This window comes from Passer montanus, unplaced genomic scaffold, assembly GCF_014805655.1.
Source record: "Passer montanus isolate IOZ18808 unplaced genomic scaffold, ASM1480565v1 scaffold37, whole genome shotgun sequence".
In the NCBI taxonomy this organism is placed as follows: Eukaryota; Metazoa; Chordata; class Aves; order Passeriformes; family Passeridae; genus Passer; species Passer montanus.
Genome location: NW_024368485.1, coordinates 3,366,972 through 3,386,938, shown reverse-complemented (window position 1 = coordinate 3,386,938; position 19,967 = coordinate 3,366,972). Strand labels below are relative to the sequence as shown.

Below are 19,967 nucleotides of genomic sequence, written 5' to 3'. Positions count from 1 at the left end.
GAGGAGGGGCCGCGCGCGCGCCGCCCCGGGGAGCGCCCTCAGGTCAGTGCGGGGTGTGGGGGGGACGGCGGCGAGGGGACAGCCGCGCCCCTTCCCCCGGGACGTGGCGGCGGATCCCGCTCCCCTCCCGGGCTGCGGCGGTGCCGGCGCGGAACGGGCGCCCCGCTCCCCGCAGAGGCGCCGCCGTGAGGGGCGGGGCAGGGCGGGGCGGGGCGGCCGCACCTGAGCGCCGGCAGCGGTCGGTGAGGGGAGCGGGGCCGCCCGGCTCTGCCGCACAAAGAGCCCCCAGCCCGGGCACGGCCTCTGCCCGGTTGTAGTCGCGGTGCGTGCCCGCGGGCGGGTGTCGGTGTCCCCTCGGTCCCCCTTTGTGCAGCAGCGGGGTGGGTTCGCGGCGGTGCCGGAGGTGAGCGGGGCTCGGGAGGAGCCCCGGACCCGGCTGTGCCCAGGCTGGAGCCTCCACCGGGAGCCGGCCCGAAAGTTGGGCTTTGGGGCTTTTCTCCTGCTTAAAGTAAAGCTCTTTTGTAAAAGAAGTACTTTAAGCATTAATTCGGTAACCTCGGAGGCACGATTAATAGTTGCGCCCGGTTTGGCAGAAATTCCTTCTCCCTTCCCCACGCTGTTGGCCGGAATTCCCGATGTCCCTGTCTCTGAAGGGTCGCTAGTTTTCACCTGAGGGCCCACGCCTTTACAGTTCCCCATTTTCCTGTTTGTTCGGAGAAAGCCACCTGTGAACTTCGAGGTTTATAAGTTCAGTTCGTTGTGGTGTTTCCTGAGTGCTGCAGCGTTTTAAAATAGGAGGGAGTAGTGGGTTGTTGTGAGTTCGAGGAAAAGTTTGGGTTGAAGTTACGATACCTGAGTGTTCCTAAAGTGCGGTTACTAACGTGCCTAATTCAACAGGCTGTCTCATCTGAGAAGTGCTGATGCAGATTTTTTGCCTTGTGGTTAGTCCTCACAGCACTTTGTTTTCAGCATGTGATGTATGCGTTAAATTTTAATCTGTGCTCTGGGGTTTTTTTGATTGTTTTATGTAGAGAGATGGTGCTGGGTTATAGGTGTACAGTGTCTGGGGTTTACTGGGTAGTTTCACTTTGCAAATGGAATCTCTTATGGCCTTCATTTGAACTAAGTTCTTCAGGATTGCCAAAGTTGAATGTTGACTGTCGTACTTTCTTTTTTTTTTTTTCCATTTTAAATCCCCCCAGTAAGTACACTGCAGCTAACTGCACAATAACTTCCCTTGTGTTTTCCTGCCAGTGATCCTCAGCTCTGCCCCAGAGGAAACACCTTCCAGAAGCAACATGGGATTCATTTAGCTTGCCCTTTAAGGCTGGGGGGAGTAAAATGCAAGTTGCAACAATAATTTTTATGTTTTGGCCACTTGCTTGTTAGAGCCTGTGAGCAAATTTTTTTTCTAAATTTACCAAACAGTTACAATGAAAGCAGCAGTCCCAGGATAGGCTCACTCAAAACAGAGGTCTGATGGTGATAGGCCATGTGTTATGCTGGCAGAAGAAATTTAGATCACCTTTTGTAGACACTTGTGCCAGTAAGTTTTGTAGCAGAATAATGTTTATCCCCAGTGTTAGCTTTCTCTGATAATTCAAATTTTTTCTGCCCCAATACTGTCTCTGGTAACTCCTCAGACTTGGCTAGCTGTTGTTCAGTTTTACAAACGTTCAGGTGCCTGAGCTGGTGTGGAAGCTCTGTTTTGTGAGGCACTTAAATGAGTGAAAAGCAGCAGTTTCTATCTCAAAGGGCTGATGGATGAGGCAAAAGAGGGATATAAGAGATGGGAATCTTGGAAGGAAAAGATTACAAGCTTTTTGTGGTGGAAGTTGTCATCAGTTGTGTTTTCTGCTATTAACTTGAATTCCTTGGTCACAAAAGCACTTTTTATGTGTGTGTCAGAGAACTGAGAGGGGAGGCTTAAGTAAGACATCACTGCATTCAAATTTGCAAACTTCCCACTTTTGGGTCCTGGCTCATCTGTGTCCTGATCGTGCTGCCCTCTCTGAGTTTGATACCTCAGCAAGCTGCTGTGAAAGCCAGGCCAGTCCAACATCCAGAAAGTGTTTGCATTTGAAAACACTGGGGAGCTGGCTGGCAGTCTGTGAGTGCTGGCTGTCCTGGCTGTGTGGGGTGAAGACTGGCAGCAAACAAATTGGGAAGGTATCTAGAAACATCACCTTGTCCAGGCCTGTTGCCTGTACCCTAAGATTACCTGATATCCTGAGTAAATATTTCACTAGAGGATCATGTACCACTTCAGTACCAGGCTGAATGACTTGTTGATAACAAGTGACAGGATATTTATGTACCAGGTTTCACTCCATAACCACCCTAGCTATGCTTTCTCCTCTTCACATCCAAAGCAATTTAAAGGAGTAATTTTCTTTAAAAACTACGTTCTCTGGAATTAGAGCTGTCCTGTCTCTGCTCGGTTGCAAGGGTTTTCTGAGAGCATGGAAAGAAAGCAGTCCTTCAGGCAGGTGGATTTTTACTTGTCTGAGAGGTGTGAGAACTCCTCAGAGCTCTTTGCCTTTTGCCTTTACACTTCTATGAGACCAAGGTGATGCTACCCCATGCACACCCAGAAAATGCAAAGGTTTTCATACTATATAAAAGTTCATAATACATAAAACTAATGGGTATTTATTTTTCTCTTGTACAGTCCCTTAATTATGCTGTTCTGTTTGATTACTTGCCCCTTCCTTAGTTTTTCTCTGCTGCAGTTCTGATGTGTCACAGAGTTACTGTGAAGAACATTTAAGATATCCTAACACTGATAGACAAATACATCTTAAGGCACAAAAATATATTCTGATACCAGAGTTTGAGCAGTATGTATGTGTTTTTCTTGACAATTCCTGATGGTGCAGTAGCTGCCATTCACTTGTAAAGAGGAGGAGGAGAAACTGATGGAAATACTGAAGCATAACTGACTACTGAGGAATGCAAGTGTGACTGAACTATGTGCAGGAAAGGAAAATAAGTCTGATTTTCTCAAGCAGTGGATAGGAGAAAAATTCGGGAACATCTTTATCTCCCTGTGGATTCCAACAGAGGCTGTGTGTGCTGGAAGAGTCTGGAATCAGTTAAGGGCAAGTAACAAGATACACAGTGTCTGGCAAAGGGAGAGTCATTTGGGACAATGCAGTTTAATGGATGTCATGCCTGTTCCATTCCTTGAACTATTGGAATTAGGCTCAGGTTAGCAGCAATCGGTCTCTCCTATCTAAAAATTGGGGTTGGTAGACAATTGTAAAATCACTGCTAGAGTTGTTACTCATTGGTTTTAATTCTCACTTTTGAGAAGCGTGAGCCACTGTGGCTGAGAATGCATTTCTTATGAAAGGCTTGGTTTGCCAGTGTGCTGACCTGCTCCTCTTTCACTGTGATGATTTTCCTCTTCTGTAATTTCAAATGCAGTGGGAAGAAGACGCTGTACCAGACTTTTCCTCTTTAACACCCTGAATGCTGCCAGCTGTGATGCTCTGCTGCTGTGAACACACAGCTTGCTCATCTGCTGTGGGCTTTTAAGCTGCATGTTCCCTAACCTTGCCTAGCTGTAAAACCACAGTGTGGTTTTCCATTACAGACCTGTACATTACAACACCTAACTAAGCTTCCCAAATGTTCTCCTTACCCTTGTTGAAGGTGGGTTTGCCATGACAGTCCCAGGGGACTGAAGTGTGCAGGCCACAGAGCAGGTGTGCTTGTGCATCGTAGCAATATCCTCTCCCCCCTTCTGTCCCACTGGGAGCTTCAACACAATGGTTTGATGTGCTGAATGTAGGTTACCTGCACATGAAAAACGTAGTCCTTGAGTTATACACCAACATCATTAACTGTGATGCAGTTCCACTGTGGATGCTCATGGAGTAGTTACTTCTGGTGCCATTGGTTCTTACATGAGAACCTTCCTCTCTGAGGAATGCCTGTTTGCATTTTCATTCTTCAGACCTACTGTGTGCAGGGGAACAAAGGCATTTGGGAACTGCTGATGTGAAGGAGCAGGAGCAGGCAGCTTACAGCCTGCCCTCCAGAGAACCCATATTAATTTAACTATTGAAAAGAATAGTTTGTGAGCCAAGTTAAAATTAGTAAAATATTTGTCTGCAGAGGTGAGATCTGTCTGCAAGGTTGGAAGTTGTGTCTGTAGTCATCTGATCTGACCTCTCCCTTGAAGCAGGCAGCATGTGAGCACTGGTTGTAGTGGTGGTTTTCCTGAAGTGTGCTAAGATCACTAGCTTCTTTCTCACAGGGCACAGAAGGATCATTAAATGCTAATGACTTTTGATTACTGTTGACCTTAGTCAATTTAGAATTAGTGACCCAGAGATGAAAACCACTGTATCTCATTACCAATTTCCTGAGCTATCTGAGCTTTCCTTTGTCAGTCAGTTTTGGTAAGAGGCACAGTAGAATTAAAGTTGACCTTTGCCTTAGAAAAAGGGTTGAGTGCTTTCAGGTTTGCAATATCATGTTTATAAATAAATAAATGGTGGCCACTAAGAAAGAAGTTAATTTTTGACCCCACAGACTGTCAAGAGCAAAGCTGTACGTGAAATGAAGTGCACAAGCTTGAGTAGCCACGATGGGGAACAAATGCATAATTTGTCTCTTTTAAATTAGTAACAAAACACTTTATCTCCTGTAACCTTGAATTGAATTATCATTTTGTGGTTGCAGGTTTTCTCTTCACAGAGTAGGTTTATAATTCTTTGTTTTACTTTGAACTGTCAAGAAACAAGTTAATGCACATAGAATGCATTCCAAATTTTGCTCTGAGATACTTTATTCCTGCAGCTCCCAAACTATGATATTGGGGAATCTCTCTTAGCAGGATTTCAAATAATATATTTTATACTGTAATGAAGTATTTGACATTATTTTGTTCCATATGCCCAGAAGAGAATGTCTGTGGGGTAATTCAGTGTAAGGGGATCAAGTGTATTGTTCACTGCAGGTTGTCTGAATGTAACCCTTCCTTGCCACAGTTGTGGTTTATATGGACTGTCATTCCTGCAGCAGGCATGGTCTTCAAATCAGAATATACAGAAAATGTTGAATACAAGACAATACAAGAAAATGTTGAACTTTTTAAAATCTCACTCTGATACATTATTTTGGTCTATCAGGGAAGAAAACCTTTAACTTTAAAAGGAAAAGACCCAGCATAGCAAAGTGTTTGGGGCATAAATATTAAGTTATTCAACCACTCACTGAAGTTAAATTGCAGGCTTTAAGCAGCTAAGCAAGAAAGGCAACAGGAAAAAATGAGAATAGATATTGCAGTTGAGGTAGGAACAGGCTCACGGAAATCCATACAAAGAAAGTGCACATTTATTTGCAAGTAAACATAGGAGTAGATATTAATGTTGTATGTTTTGTGTGATTGCTTTGTCTCAAAATGGGTATTGCTTAATGGCGTATTAAAAGGATTTAATAGAAAGGCTGCTTTGGTACAGAGACTAAAACAAATACCATGTATCATGCTAGGAAATACTACAGGAATAAAAAGTAGCTGTGAATATTCATTCTTCAGGTTTCTATTTTATGTAAGTTGGTCTTTACCTTTTGACTGGATGCTCAGGACTTTATGCTTTTGTTTTCTTTGAAGTGTTAAGGGCATTTAGGAAGAAAAAGTAAAAGCTATCTTAGTGGATAATGTTATGCAAAATATTCAAATCCTCATAAACACTAAGCAGTTAAGAATATTTGGTAACAAGTATGTTGCTAGCGTAGCATGAGTTCTATAGAAAAATACAATTTAACTATTTTTGACTTTGTTTTGAAGCTTCTAGTCTTGGTTCGAGATGCAATTCTACTCTGCTACTATTCTACTCTTTCACAGCTCTTTGCTATTCTGGAATGTAATTGCTGTTTTTTAGTGTCTATTTTGGCTTCTTTGAGAGTTTTTACAATTTTGCCCAACTTTCCTCTTGCTTTTGGTTGCCTTTTTATTTTACTTTTTTTCCATACAAGACCTGACTAAGACATCATTGCCAGCTTTTCCATGCAGCTGACAGAAGTAAATGCCATCTTGGTTTCTTCCAGTGCTGCCAATAAGAAACTGAGGAGACAGGAGATTGGAAATTTTTTGTCCATTGCAATGCATTTTTTTTACTTGAGGAAATGAAGGGTAGAGCTATCAGTGCCCTTTCCAAATTTGTTTTTACAAACAAAAGGGTTGGAATGGTGATTGGGAAGGACTCTTCCAAGTGACTAAATAATTCATAGACAGGTAAACAGAACAAGGCACCACAGCTGTGTGGGTTTGGTTTATTGAGGTTTTCTGTTGGTTTCATTCATTTCTGAACATGTATATTCCATTTTTAAATGAGTGCTTGAAGTTTAATTCAGAGAAATCTAGCAGTGGACAGACAGGTAGATTTGTTAAACAGTAACATTGTGTATTTATTTTGGTTAATCAAGATGTGTCATCTGAAATTTGTTTCCTGGTAGGGGGAAATTCAGGATTTAAACAATGTTTATACTGCATATAGGCATAGTAACTGCCAAAGAAGACACAGGAAAAGAAATGTATGCATTTCCTCATTGCTTACTAATAATCTTTTCCTTTATTCATGATGTGGTTGTAATAAACAATTGTGAATTTTAATGAAAGCATGTTTTTTATAGAATTGTGTAGCTCAGTTACTACATGAGGAATAGGCTTGTAAATGAGAGATGTACAAAAACTCAGCTTATTAGAATGAGAAAAAAGAAACTCTTTGGAATCCTTGCTATTCCAGCAAGAGAAACTGATGAAGTATGAGGAAGAATACTCCTGTCAGGTCTGGAAATTAAACTGATTTCCCTACTGGAAGTTACCATTAGAAAGGCATAATTATAGTAGTTACATGCTATTAAAAGTTGTACCAAGAGCTGGGCTGTACTGTGGCTCCTGTGCCTCACAAGGTACATTATGTTCTTAAGGGATAAATAAGCTGGGATGGCAGGTGTGTTGCACACACTTGGGTTTGAACAGCAAAATTGCTGCTTCAGTTCACAATGTTTAGTCAGAAACTGATTTCCAAGGGCTCCTAACCTGCTCCTAATATTTTGGAAGGGACATGTAACTTGATGTATAGTATCTCAGACTGGGAATATAGCCTTTTGCTTAATTCTTCTGGCATTTTGAATACCCATTAGGCCAGTGTAAAGATTTAAGCATGGAATTTCCTTTGACTAGAAATATTTCTGGTCTGACTCCTTTGCTTGTAAAATAATGTGCCTTCAAAGAACTGTATTTCCCATTTTCTCAGTTGTATATATCAAGTTTAGTTCTGTTAATATATAATTAATGAAGAAAAATGAGACTTTCTGAAGAAGATTAGGAGCACATTGTAATAAGATTTCAGAAATGGATAGATCTGTGGGTCAGAGAAGGTGACCTTCCTTGATCCTCTTGTTGGAGACAGACTGATCTGAACTGGGGATTTTGACTGGTCTTTCAACAGGCACCAGTTCATGGGTTGTTTTTACTGACTGCCAGCGTATTGATGTCTAAATTCATTAACAGTATTTGTATAGTAAAACAACAAAACACCATTGTATGAAAGTAAATGGAAGCTGCTGCCAAAACAGACAGAATAGGGAGTGAGAATTGTCACAGCATATGCCACAGCACATGCCTCAGTCCAGACAGCCACGACACACAGAGTATCACCGTACAATATCAGAAGGCCTCAACCCATACAGAGAAGCATCATATCACATCAGAAGGCTTCAGGCATCTGCCCTTGTTCTTTAGCCCAACCTTTCATACCCCTGGTGTTCATGCATTGCACCTGTGTGCCCTCTGTTCCCTTTGGTCAGTGCCCCTGGGCACTCCATGGCTCATTGCTGTCAGTGCTGCTCACCTCTTTGCACAGCCACAGCCCCACTCCCAATCACCACAAACTCTGTGCCTGCAGACAATAGCACTACTTCTTTGGGGGTTGTTTTTCCTGTTTCACCCATCTAATGGGTAGTTTATGAGACTTTGTTCCTGAGGTGAGAAAGTGCAGTGGAAAGTGGTATGAACCTGTGAGAGGTTTGTAGTTTTTCATAGGAATTCTATTTAAGTCTATTTAGGTTCTGTTCTGGAATCTGTGCTATTTTCTAGTTAGAGCAGTCTGGGTTATGGTGGGTGACTTAAGAGCAGGCAAAGATGGCTTTTTATTTACTGGCCTGGATTTTTTATCCTGTTGTGCAGATACTTCTTGTCTGCTGGGGTCTGTCTCACTTCTGAGTTCAGGCAAAACATGCTTCAGCTGCAGCTTCTCTCTCCTTTCCTTTCCCAGAGAGCACAACCTGCTGTGCATGTGTGGTGTGCTCCAAAACTCAAAGGTTGGTGGATCCTGTGGATTCACATTTACAGTCTGTCTTTCCCACGTGGAGTTAACTGGTCAGTCTGTCCCTCATTCTCTTTGTCTCCTGTAGCCTCCCATTGACCTTATCTGGCGTGTGTGTAAAATCTTTGCATTTATCCTGGTCATTGGTTTGAAGAAATGTGCAGAGACCCTGATTTTTGTATGCTTTGGGAGTCTATAAAATGGATTTGTGGAATGACAATCAAATCTCCCAACCCCTGCTGTCTTTTGCCTTCTGCCAACTGCAATGCTGAGAACCAGATTTTCTGGAGTCTGTGGTTTTCTGTATCTTTAAGAGGTTTTTTTAAGATTTCTTCCTTTTGAAATGTTTGTCCTGTGCAGTGGCAAAAGGGTTATTGTTGTAATTGGAAGGGCTGGAAATTTACATAAGGAGAGGAAAAAAAAACTTACACAAACTCAACAAACTCAAATTCTGTGCTGGGAATACCTGCTGTGTTCCCGTTATAAACTCAGCTGTGAGCAGTTATAAGATTCCATCTGTGGGATGAGTTTCTTCTCCTTCACCCCTTCTTTTCCCTCTCTACAGTTCAATATGCTTTAGGTTTTTAGTTTCCCTTCCTAATCAGTCTATTGCAGATAAAAAAGAAAATGTGTGGAGGAGAGAGAAAAGGTTGCTAGAAATAATTTCTTTGTAAATTACATAACCTCCCCTCAGTGTATTTAGGAATGTGTCTCTGCCTTTCAGGCATAACCCACCATCTTCCTTTAAAGCAGCAGTCAAGGAGATTTTGCACTAAGATGTTGGATTGTGAAATGTAGCAGCTGAGGCACGGACACGTCTCCCTCTGTTCCCCCTTCCACGGGCAGTGCCTTCAGACAGAGGGGACAGATGTGTCTGGGAATGGCATCGTCCCCAACCACTGCAGCAAAGCCTCCAGATGGCCGGGCGTGCTGTGAGTGCCTGGTGTGGAGCATCTCCCGAGGAGACCTGGCAATCTTTGAAACACCAGCACATTCTCAGGTTAAACACATTCTGGGTGTGTGTTACACGGCCACAGCTGTCATTCAAGCAGTTGGGATGGAGACTGAATAAACAGCCTGAGTAATATTTCTGTTTGAGTCAGTGGCAGATTTGTCAGGGGCTTCAACGAGGTTTCTTCACCAACCTTTTATCACTTTAATTTCCCTGCTGTACTCTTGTCCAGCTAAACTAATTAAGGCAAAATGTGGCTAAATTAGCTTGAAAGCAGAGGGTTTTTTCTTTAAAACTGAAAGTAATTATGAAATCATATTTTAACTATCTGCTCCCTGGTATTTTAAGGTGCGATATATTGACACCTCATACCAAGTATTTTTTATTTCCCTGCATTTGTTTTTAAGTGGCTATGCATACTTGGTGGTTTTTCTATACACTTGACCTGCTATTAAAGAAATCTGACCAAAATTTAAGTTCTGGATAAACTAATGACTAAAAATTAGACTTATTTCCTATTTAAATGGTTTGGTTGGCATAGCTTATATCTTGTTTATTTCAGAAAGTATTTGTGAATAAAATCAGACTTTTTGCATCTCAAGGAGCGATTTTTGCCTGAGACTCTCTAAATCATTCAGACCCTTTCATTTAATGCTTTGAAATATTGATTAAATATATTCACTCTGGTTTGCTTTAATCTGATTACACATCTAGAAGTTTTCTTCTGATGTGGTGCAGCCATGTCTGGTGTAAGCTGGCTTAATTAGCATTGCTCAGTGATTTGGGACCCCTGTCAAAGGCTGTTATGTTATCTGGAAACAGAAGGAGTTAAAGCTGAAGCTGTGACCTCATCCCTGTTCGTGTTACACTGGAGTAGAAGCTGCGCTGAAAGGGATTGTTTGGCTGCATGGCTGGCTGTGCTGCTGCTTGATTGCTTTAATTCGGTTCCGATATCTGTCGCACACTCGCTGAACAGCTCTTCCAGGAGGGATTTGTGGGAATGCTACAGGCGAAGCAAGCTGTGCTAATATCGCCTGCCCGTGGAAACAGCTCCCACGGCAATAGACTCAGATAGATCTATCTACCTGATTTCAACTTCTTATTGCTTCGCCTGTGAAAATTGAAGCGGCAGCGAGGAGAGCTCACGCACAAACACTCGCGCACTCCCGGGCAGCCGCGTGTGCCATTGATCCCATCCCATCCCCGCCGCCGGCTGCGTGGGAGCTGCGGGAGCGCCGCTGTGGCTTTAACGTGGGAGCGGCGCAGGCTACAATAGGTGTCACTGTGTGCCTGCAGCCATTGGCTCCGCGCTGCCGGCTCCGGCCGCACGGCTGCCGGTCCCGCTCCGCTCCCAGCCCTTCCCGCACAACTTGGGCTCGCCGGCAGCCTGGCACCGCCGCCGTGCGCTCCTCCTGCCCTCTGCCCCGGCTGTAGCGCTGCCAGGCGGCTCCCGATCGGGAAAGCTGGAAGGAAAGAAGGCTGGCAGGAATGATGGGGATGTATTTAACGGTTCAAGTACTGGATCAAACTTAGTTTCTTACTCTGGGTGCTGGAAAGGTCACCTTGCTGGAAGAGAAGCAGACTCTCAGCTCTGCTGCTTTCGGTGTTACAGCTTGCACATACGTTCCTAAATGTTCCTAGCTAGTTAGGCTGTCGGTCTTCACACACGGGTATACTGATGGTAGATGAGAAAGGAAAGAACATGAAATGTCTCACCTTCTTCTTGATGCTTCCAGAGACGGTCAAGAACAGGTCTAAGAAGAGCTCTAAGAAAGGAAATAGCAGCAGCAGTAGCAACAGCAAATTGCCTCCAGTTTGCTATGAAATCATTACCTTGAAGACCAAAAAGAAGAAGAAGATGGCTGCTGATATTTTTCCCCGAAAGAAACCAGCTAATACTAATACAACTGCTGTCCAGCAGTACCATCAGCAAAATCTCAATAACAACAACACTATTCCTGCACCTAATTGGCAAGGACTTTATCCAACCATCAGAGAGAGGTAAGTTCAGGGCAGTTTTTTTGGTGTTTGAATGGAGAGGTGAAAAGTAGCAAAATGTCCAGAATGCATTTATTTGCTGAAGAAAACACAGTTATATTTTATTTGTTTGGGCTTTTTTTCTCCCTGTATGTGTGTGGGAAATAAGAATTTTGGTAATGGAAAAATATTTTAGTATCTTTTTTCCAGTCAGGGCATCTGTTTGAGTTAATGGAAATGTTGCTGAAAGCTGCAGCACACCCGTAAAGATTTCCTTTTAGACCTCAGTGGGGATTTTCAGTGATAAATGCTCTGGACTTTGATTTCCACTTCATGGAAAGTTCTCAGAAGTTTGGGGGTTTGTTTTATTGCACCCACACACACCAGAAACACTTTCACCTCCTTAATGTTTTCTCTGGTATATTTGTGCAATGATGTGTAAAGTAGCTGGAGGCAAAGTGTGACCTGCTTCTGTTTGCTAACAAGCAGCTTGAAGTTGTTAAAAAATCAAATTTCTTGCATCTGGGACGTGCAGATAGAGTTCCTGGGTGCCACAAATTAACATGCTACCTCTGTTTGTAGAAATGCAGTGATGTTCAACAATGACTTGATGGCAGATGTTCATTTTGTGGTCGGGCCACCAGGTGGGACCCAGCGGCTGCCAGGACACAAAGTAAGCAACAGCTGCATGATCTGCTGGGGTGGGGAGAGCCAGAGAGAGCTCCCACAGTTACAGCAGGACACAGCGTGGGAGGCTCAGCTCTTCTGGGACAGGCAGCAGTCTGTGTTTGGAAAGGCCACATGCAGTGGGATAATCTCTCCCTGGCTTTTCTTTGTGGTTTTGGTTAAACAGCACATTTGTTGGGCTAAGGCAGTAAAGTTAAGAATACTGCTTTATGCTGTTGATTAATACTGCTCTTGAGATTTCCTAGAAATAGTTAACTGCTGTGGTGGAGGTGAGCGTTTTCCAGTAGCTAATGCATCTATGCCCAGGAGAGTAAAATACAAGGAAAATGTGTAACTTGTTCTTAACTTGGACTTAATTTCTTACTGAAGTGTGTCTGTAGAGCCTGTCAGTGCAGCCCAGTTTGCTCAGAGTGGCTCTCCCACATTGTTTGTGTTGGCAGTGTTTTCAGTTCAAAGCATGAAATAAGATTTCCCTTTCTCAACAGTATGTCCTGGCTGTTGGGAGCTCTGTATTCCATGCAATGTTTTACGGAGAGCTTGCTGAGGACAAAGATGAAATCCGTATACCAGATGTTGAGCCTGCTGCTTTTCTTGCAATGCTGAAGTAAGCATCATTCATCTGCTGGATATGTGTTCCTGTCTGATGTATACAAATACTGCCAATGTCATAGCTGAAGTTGCATATAAACAGAAAGAAAGAAATATTCCTCTTCTTGTGTTTTAAACTTTCACTTGTGCTCTCCCCCCCGTACTTCCAGGCACACACACATTAAACTAATGTAGGCAGTTGTAAATAATGATTTTGACAGGGGATCTTTGGGCACATTGTGTACTGTAATGCCTATCGATCTGATTTGTCACTGTGCGTTACACAAAGGAGTGGAGTTACTAAAAAGATTTGTCAGCTGTAACAAAAAACCCCAAACCAACTGTTCTACTTTGCAAGCATAGAGAAAAGTTAAAAATGCATGCACAAAGCCCCCTCAGACCCAGTAAATTGCTGGGTTTGTAGATTGACATTGTTCCAGCTCTTTTTTAAAACTGCAGTACGCAGGTCTTGTCTTAGAAAAATGACCCTAAGTTATTCAGTATAGCCTCTGAAAAATAAATTTCTCCTTATGTATCATATTGATGTGTTTGGAAAGTGATAAAAAGGCTGTTTACATGAATAGGGGGTCTTATCTAACAAGGAAAACGAGTCAGTTTACATGATCATTATTTTTCTTCTTGCAAACTGCATAAGAAATGCTTTCTTTTCCTAAATGGGCATAATGAAACAGCTTCCCTGCTGAATTGTCCTTGAATGTATCTATAAATTCTGATTGTTAAGGAGAAATGCCCTATCACAGAAATGTTATGGCTTTGAGTTTTTGATTTTTTTCCTTTAGCTTAAATAAATACTGTTGCTTTGCTATACAAAAAATACATCACTATCTGATAGTGATCCCTTTAATATGCTGCAGGTTTTCTTGCACGTAATGATATAATCACTAGGTAGCAATTTATTGTATTTCATAGATTGTTTTGATTAACTTGTGATTACAGAAGAGTTTCTTTTTAATTTTTAAGATTTCACTGGCATCATAGATGAACATTCAAAGTTGCATATAGAGTTTTTATAGGTTATCACCAACATCAGGAATGCTCTGTGCAAATATTGGTAACTGCCAGGAGAGCTCCACAGATGTTCTGTAGACCTGGAATATAAAGTTAAGATGTGACATTATGTAGGGAGGTGTGTTATGGATATTTGCTTTCAGCCTTTTTGATTTTGTGGCAGAGCTCAGACTTATACTTCACCTTCATGCTGAATTTTACCAATCACAAATACAAGATACTTGGGTTCTTCTAGCCCCCCTTTCTTTTTGAACAGCAAATCTATTTCACTGTGGCTAAACACGATGTGCTGTATAAAAACTGAATGCTTTCTGAATTTATCATTAAGAAATATGTGCAGAAAGAAAGCCTAGAAAAGAGTGTAGCAGTACTGACATCTAGGTCTTGGCATATTATTTAGCCCATGGCAATTTAGGAAACTATCTGTGAGAGCATGGCCAGAACCATGGGATTCTTCAACTTCCCAGCTTTTATTGAAAAAACCCTAAAGACCAGAAAAAGTTTGTGGTCTGTGTGGCTGTTGAGGTAACCTTGCCAGTGCTGTCGTCCCTGATGCAGCATGTCTGAGGCTGCAGAGTGCCCCAGTGTGTGTGACACTGGGATGGTGCAGGGAAGGCACGGGGATGCTGCTCAGCAGTGCAGCATCCCCTAATCACAGCATCCACTGCGTGTGGAGCTTAGGGGGAGCCACTGTCCCCTTCACTCCTCTCACTCTGAGAAACCATCCCTGTGAGTGTTTCCTGCAACTGCTGTGAGCCATGGATGGCAAGGCTATCTTGCTACAGAAGGAAAGATTTTAGCTATTCCAAATGAGCCTCTCATTCACAGGCTTCTTTCTGCATCATAAACTTTGTCAGGAAATATATTTAGCTTGGATTTTTTGGTTTTGACATCTTGCTCAAGAAGTTTGGGGATTTTTCCCCCTGGGCCAAAGAATTCTGATGGCATAAATATTTTTTGTGTTTTATTACATAGTGGGAATTCTGACAACAAACAAGGTATTGCCAGGTGTAATATAGGAAATACCACAACGGGTAGACATTAGTTATTCTCCCAGCAAAACTGCTTTGACTGTTCTCTACAGTTTTAAAAGCAGGGTTAAACTCACAATCTAGCTGCCAAAGTGAATCAGTGCATTCATGTATTATATCTTATCTTAGTCTTGACTGTTCAAGTTAGAACAGTGATCTCATCTCATCCCAGGCTGAATGTGTTACTAAACCATCAAACCCTGTGGTCTGGCAGAATCCTGTGTTTGAGAACAGGGTGAAACTGGAGTATCAGTAATTGCAAACCAGAGTCGAGGTGCATTGGCAGAGTAAGAGGTGTGGAGTATTGCTGACAGTCAATCCATGCTGTGTCTGCTGTACATCAGTGATATTAGTTCTTTATTTTCAGGAATATTAAAATAGCAACTTTTGAACTATGTCGATTTAAAACAGATGTCATCATTGTCTGTTGTACTAGCAGGCAAAGAGAAGTAATAGAAGGGAGGAAAGAGTAGGAGAGCAATGAGGAGAATCATAAAAATGAATTAATTGAAAATGGAATTTTTTTGGGCACTAAAGGAGCTAAACCTGTGACCATTGATATACAAATGGGTTCTTTGGTTTCACAAATAAGCTGAAACCAAGTAATAAACACTAAAAATAAGCTTGGCTCTACGTAAGTTTTCTTTTTTTCTCTGTAGCCTCTTAGATTTTATACTGCTGGAGCAGTATCTAGTATCTCCTCTGTGCTTGTTTTCCAAGTGCGGCATGGAGGATACTGTCTTACAGCTGCAAAAATACAAATAGTTATTTACAACTATAATCAGATCAGTGTAGGCACTAAGTCCTCTTTATAGGCACATCTGTTCTGCAGAAAACTCATTGTGTAGGGAAACCTGCTAACTAGAAAATTTTAATTAGTACAGGGTTGCTACAACTTTAGCTTTTCTGGAGGAAGACACTTTTATCAGCCATAACCATCAAGACTTGCTTATCCCTGTGAAAAGTGAAATTGCATTTGGCATGGTTTTAGCACATTGCATTCACCAGCTGCAAATGGAGCCCTGAAGCATGAGATATTGAAAAGAACAAACTGTACAATGCTTCATTTCTCTGAGCAATGAATCCCAGCAGTTTAGTCACATAAATAGAATTTCACCTTCATCTCTTCCACCACACTGCCATAGCAATAAAGCTTTTTTCATCCTTATGCAGTGAGACTGAGTGAAAATGCTCTGCTAGTTGAGTTAGGATCTTGTGAGAATTAAAAACCTGAAAATCTTCCATTTCCGATATGTTTCATAACCCTTTGAAAAAACCAACCAAAAACATAAGCCCAAACAAAAAAGCCACCTCTGAAAAGAACCCAATCCAGTAGTTACAGAAATGGATAGGACCTGATATACTTGAATAGCATTTCTCTTCTTAGATTACCTAGTTACTGTCTACAAACTTGTTAGCGTTCCTGCATTTGTTCATACACCTCATTGAACCACGGTTCACTGTCAGGGGACATGCAGTCCAGGGACTCTTGATAACACATGTTCCAGACTCCTGTGGTTGCTGTGCTCCAGCCCTGCAGGAGCTCCTGCCTGGGAACCAGGACCTGTGTGGAAGGAGCACAGAGCTGCAGGGGCCACAGTTTTTAAACAATTGTCTCATAGCATGTGCTCCAAATGGAAAGTTGGATTCACCTTAGATTTAAACCCATTCTCTTCCATGATTTTAACTTAAGTGCTTAATTTTTTTGTACTTTCTTTCTGGGCTTAATCAATACTCCCCAAAGCACTGCTTGATTCTAACGTGGAGCCATTTAAATATTCTTTGTTCATGATTTTGTATGAGTTTGTTGACAAATGGTGTTGCATTAAGCAGCAGCATTACACCTGTGTGCTTTATTTCAGGTACATCTATTGTGATGAGATCGATTTGGCCGCAGACACTGTCCTGGCCACTCTTTATGCTGCCAAGAAGTACATTGTCCCTCACCTGGCCCGTGCCTGCGTTAACTTTCTCGAGACAAGTCTGAGTGCAAAGAATGCCTGTGTGCTGCTCTCCCAGAGCTGCTTATTCGAGGAACCTGACCTGACCCAGCGCTGCTGGGAAGTGATTGATGCCCAAGCTGAGCTCGCTTTGAAGTCTGAGGGCTTCTGCGACATTGATTTTCAGACACTTGAAAGCATTCTCCGAAGGGAGACTCTGAATGCCAAAGAAATTGTTGTTTTCGAGGCAGCTCTGAACTGGGCTGAAGTGGAGTGCCAGCGCCAAGAGCTGACGGCCACCATAGAGAACAAGCGCAAGGTGCTGGGCAAGGCTCTCTACCTGATCCGCATCCCCACCATGGCCCTCGACGACTTCGCCAACGGCGCTGCTCAGTCCGGCATCCTGACTCTCAACGAAACCAACGACATCTTCCTCTGGTACACGGCTGCCAAGAAGCCGGAGCTGCAGTTTGTCAGCAAGCCCCGCAAAGGCCTGGTCCCTCAGCGCTGCCACCGCTTCCAGTCCTGCGCTTACCGCAGCAACCAGTGGCGCTACCGGGGCCGCTGTGACAGCATCCAGTTTGCTGTTGATAAGAGAGTGTTCATTGCTGGCTTTGGGCTCTACGGCTCCAGCTGCGGGTCGGCAGAGTACAGTGCTAAGATTGAACTGAAGCGACAAGGGGTTATCCTGGGCCAGAACTTGAGTAAATACTTCTCAGATGGTTCTAGTAACACTTTTCCCGTGTGGTTTGAGTATCCGGTGCAGATTGAGCCTGACACCTTTTACACAGCAAGCGTGATTCTGGATGGTAACGAACTCAGCTATTTTGGACAAGAAGGAATGACAGAAGTTCAGTGTGGGAAGGTGACTGTTCAGTTCCAGTGCTCCTCGGACAGTACAAATGGCACAGGGGTACAGGGAGGACAAATTCCTGAACTCATATTTTACGCTTGAATGGGAGTGTATGGATACAAAGCATTTTGCTATGAAGAACCTGTCTGGTTCAGGCCTACTGATTCTTAGCTTTTTATCTGCAGATATGTGATCAGTACAGGGAATATGTAACTAAATGCTGTGGGCAAGTTCCTGGCTTGCTGTACTTGTAGCATCATTGGTGATTAAGTGTAATATTTAAACTGGAAGCTCTTAGAAACAAGCAAGTTTTAAAGGCTTTGTAAGGGGGGTGCCTGTTTGCTGGTGATGCTGACCCTTTCTTTGATGCACCAGTGAGGACATCCCCCTCTTGTATCTCACTAAACATTGTCTTAATTGACCCATTTTTCTTTCTCCATTTTCTGCTTTCTGCTTGTATTGGGGAGGTAGGGATAGAAAACGAAGAGTCTTGTTTTACAGCTCTCTCTGCTGTCTGCTCTGCAGACTTTAGAGATTCCAGTGAACCAAGCTGTTTTTGACCACGGGGGCTGGAAAAAGTCCTTCAGTTAAAAGCAGAAAAAGCACAAGTTCAAACCTTCATCCTGTGAGATTCTCCTGTAGTCAACTCTTTGGGATGGCTCCAGGGGAACATGGGAAGAAGGATGCATCTTTCAGGAAGCTCCATACCAGCCATATCCCCAGAGCATGGACATGTTCACAGTGAGGAAGGGATGTGAGCTTGTCAAGTTACCCTTGGAGTTCATTTTCTAGGAATCCCACCTTGCAGGCAAGGAAGTACTTGCATGTGTTCAAATTGTGTATGCAGCTCTTGAAACTCTACTCCCATCAACTCCATGCTACACTGGAGTTGATCTGCTCTTTAAATGGCATTTCTTTGAACTATTTCTAAATAAATGGGAATTTATATAAATCATCTGATGCAGGATAATTTTTTGTTTGTTTTGGGTGGGATTTTTCTTCTTCCTAAATATGGTAGAGGCAGATTTTAGGGGAACAAAAGAATGTATCAATCTTGACTTGGATTTTTTTTTCTGTAATACAATATTTTTTTTTTCTTTTTATTACCAGTTGAAATTCAGACAATGACAGAAGATTCCCAACTGTGGTCATGTTACACTTACTGTATACCATCCAATAGCAGTGAGGGGGAGGAAGTCTCCCCTAATGGGTTACTGTTGGAGCTCTTGCAATTGCTTATGGCTACACATCAGTCAGAGGATTATGGGGTCTGGAACCTTTTCCTTGCCTGAGCTTTTCCCCCCAGGAAGTTACATGTCCATATAATTTTTGATGATGTAATAGGAAGTTTTACATGTCTGTCTCATTTTTGGAAAAGTATGAGGGATACTCCTTGTATCAGGGGAGGAAACCAGTATAGATAAGAGCTACAGGTACTATTGAAACATGAGAAAATCCTTCAGTATCCTGATTCACCTCTGAAATGGATTCTGTTTGTAGCGTACCTTTTAACAAAATGAGAAGACCAAATGATTCTTTAGACCTGCTGAAGATTAATATTACAGTATATCAACACATTAATGTAGCTTAACCCTAAATTCACTTGTCAGTTCTGTAATAAAAATGTTTTTCTCATATTCTTTTACCAGTTTAGTACTGTTACTCTAAGTGTTGCTTGATAGTTGGAATCCTGGCCCCCGGCCATCAGAAAGTGCCAAAATACATCTTTGCAGTGTCCAAATACCATCTGAAGTAAGGAAAAGTGGAATGTAGTCAAAGCCCAGATCTTCCCTCTAGGTAATAAAAGGAGAGCCAGGTAAAAAAGTACTCCACAGGATTTATGCCTTTCATCCATCTTAGCGTTTACTGTTTTGTATACATACATACATGTGTGTATAAGCAGCACTCTTTCTGAAATGTAAATACCCTCAAAATACATAGAAAAATGTTTTTGGTTTTCTTTTTTTTTTTTTTTTGTAACAGATGTACATAATCCAGACTGTTTGTGAAATCTAAACAGAATGCTCCATGGAAAACTCCCAGGGAGAGATTTATAAAAACCTCCAGTTACTTATATTTAGATCTACAACTGAAAATAGACAAGAGTATAAATGGTATGGAGTGGAGAAAGAGTTGCTGAAGAGATCGTAGAAAGGAATCTGAGATTGTGATGAGGTAACGGTCATCTACTTTTAGACACCATCTGAGCAGCAGTTCCATTTATTTAGCTACATTTCAAAGCAGAGAAAGATGCTAATCAGCTGATTAAATTTTTGTACAGCAAGTGGCTGATGCAGATGTAATTACTCCGAGTGATGAGCAGATTGACAGGTTCTGGTAGCGAGCTGCATTCTGATTTGTTTGGTAAAAAAACCCATGTGCCACAGCTGGTGGGACAAGTCACAGAGTACTGCATTGGTTTAATAAGTCTTGGGTTCTCACTTTGAATTTATTATTTGTTTTGACTTACCTGCAAATAAAGGTGACATATCTGCTACATTCGCTGTCTGGAAGAGAAGTTCAGAGATCAGAACACTGCAGCTGCAATGTGTAGAAAGTGAGCTGTTA

The 19,967-nt window shown here is 42.4% G+C and overlaps 1 protein-coding gene across 4 annotated transcripts; it reads left to right on the top strand.

The window, feature by feature from the left end:
* Positions 1 to 6: 6 nt before the first annotated feature.
* On the top strand, positions 7 to 19,384 carry BTBD3 (BTB domain containing 3). 4 transcript variants are annotated; one of them, XM_039717069.1, is made up of 5 exons: positions 7 to 42; positions 11,031 to 11,295; positions 11,854 to 11,944; positions 12,444 to 12,562; positions 16,469 to 19,384. In XM_039717069.1, exons 2-5 carry the CDS (start codon positions 11,153 to 11,155, stop codon positions 17,499 to 17,501), a joined length of 1,386 nt encoding a protein of 461 aa, XP_039573003.1. In that variant the 5' UTR covers positions 7 to 42; positions 11,031 to 11,152; the 3' UTR covers positions 17,502 to 19,384. The 4 variants fall into 4 exon arrangements, with proteins under 4 accessions (XP_039573003.1, XP_039573005.1, XP_039573001.1 ...); XM_039717071.1 differs by lacking the exon at positions 7 to 42 and adding an exon at positions 76 to 322; XM_039717067.1 differs by lacking the exon at positions 7 to 42 and adding an exon at positions 7,295 to 8,337.
* The last annotated feature ends 583 nt before the right edge of the window (positions 19,385 to 19,967 follow it).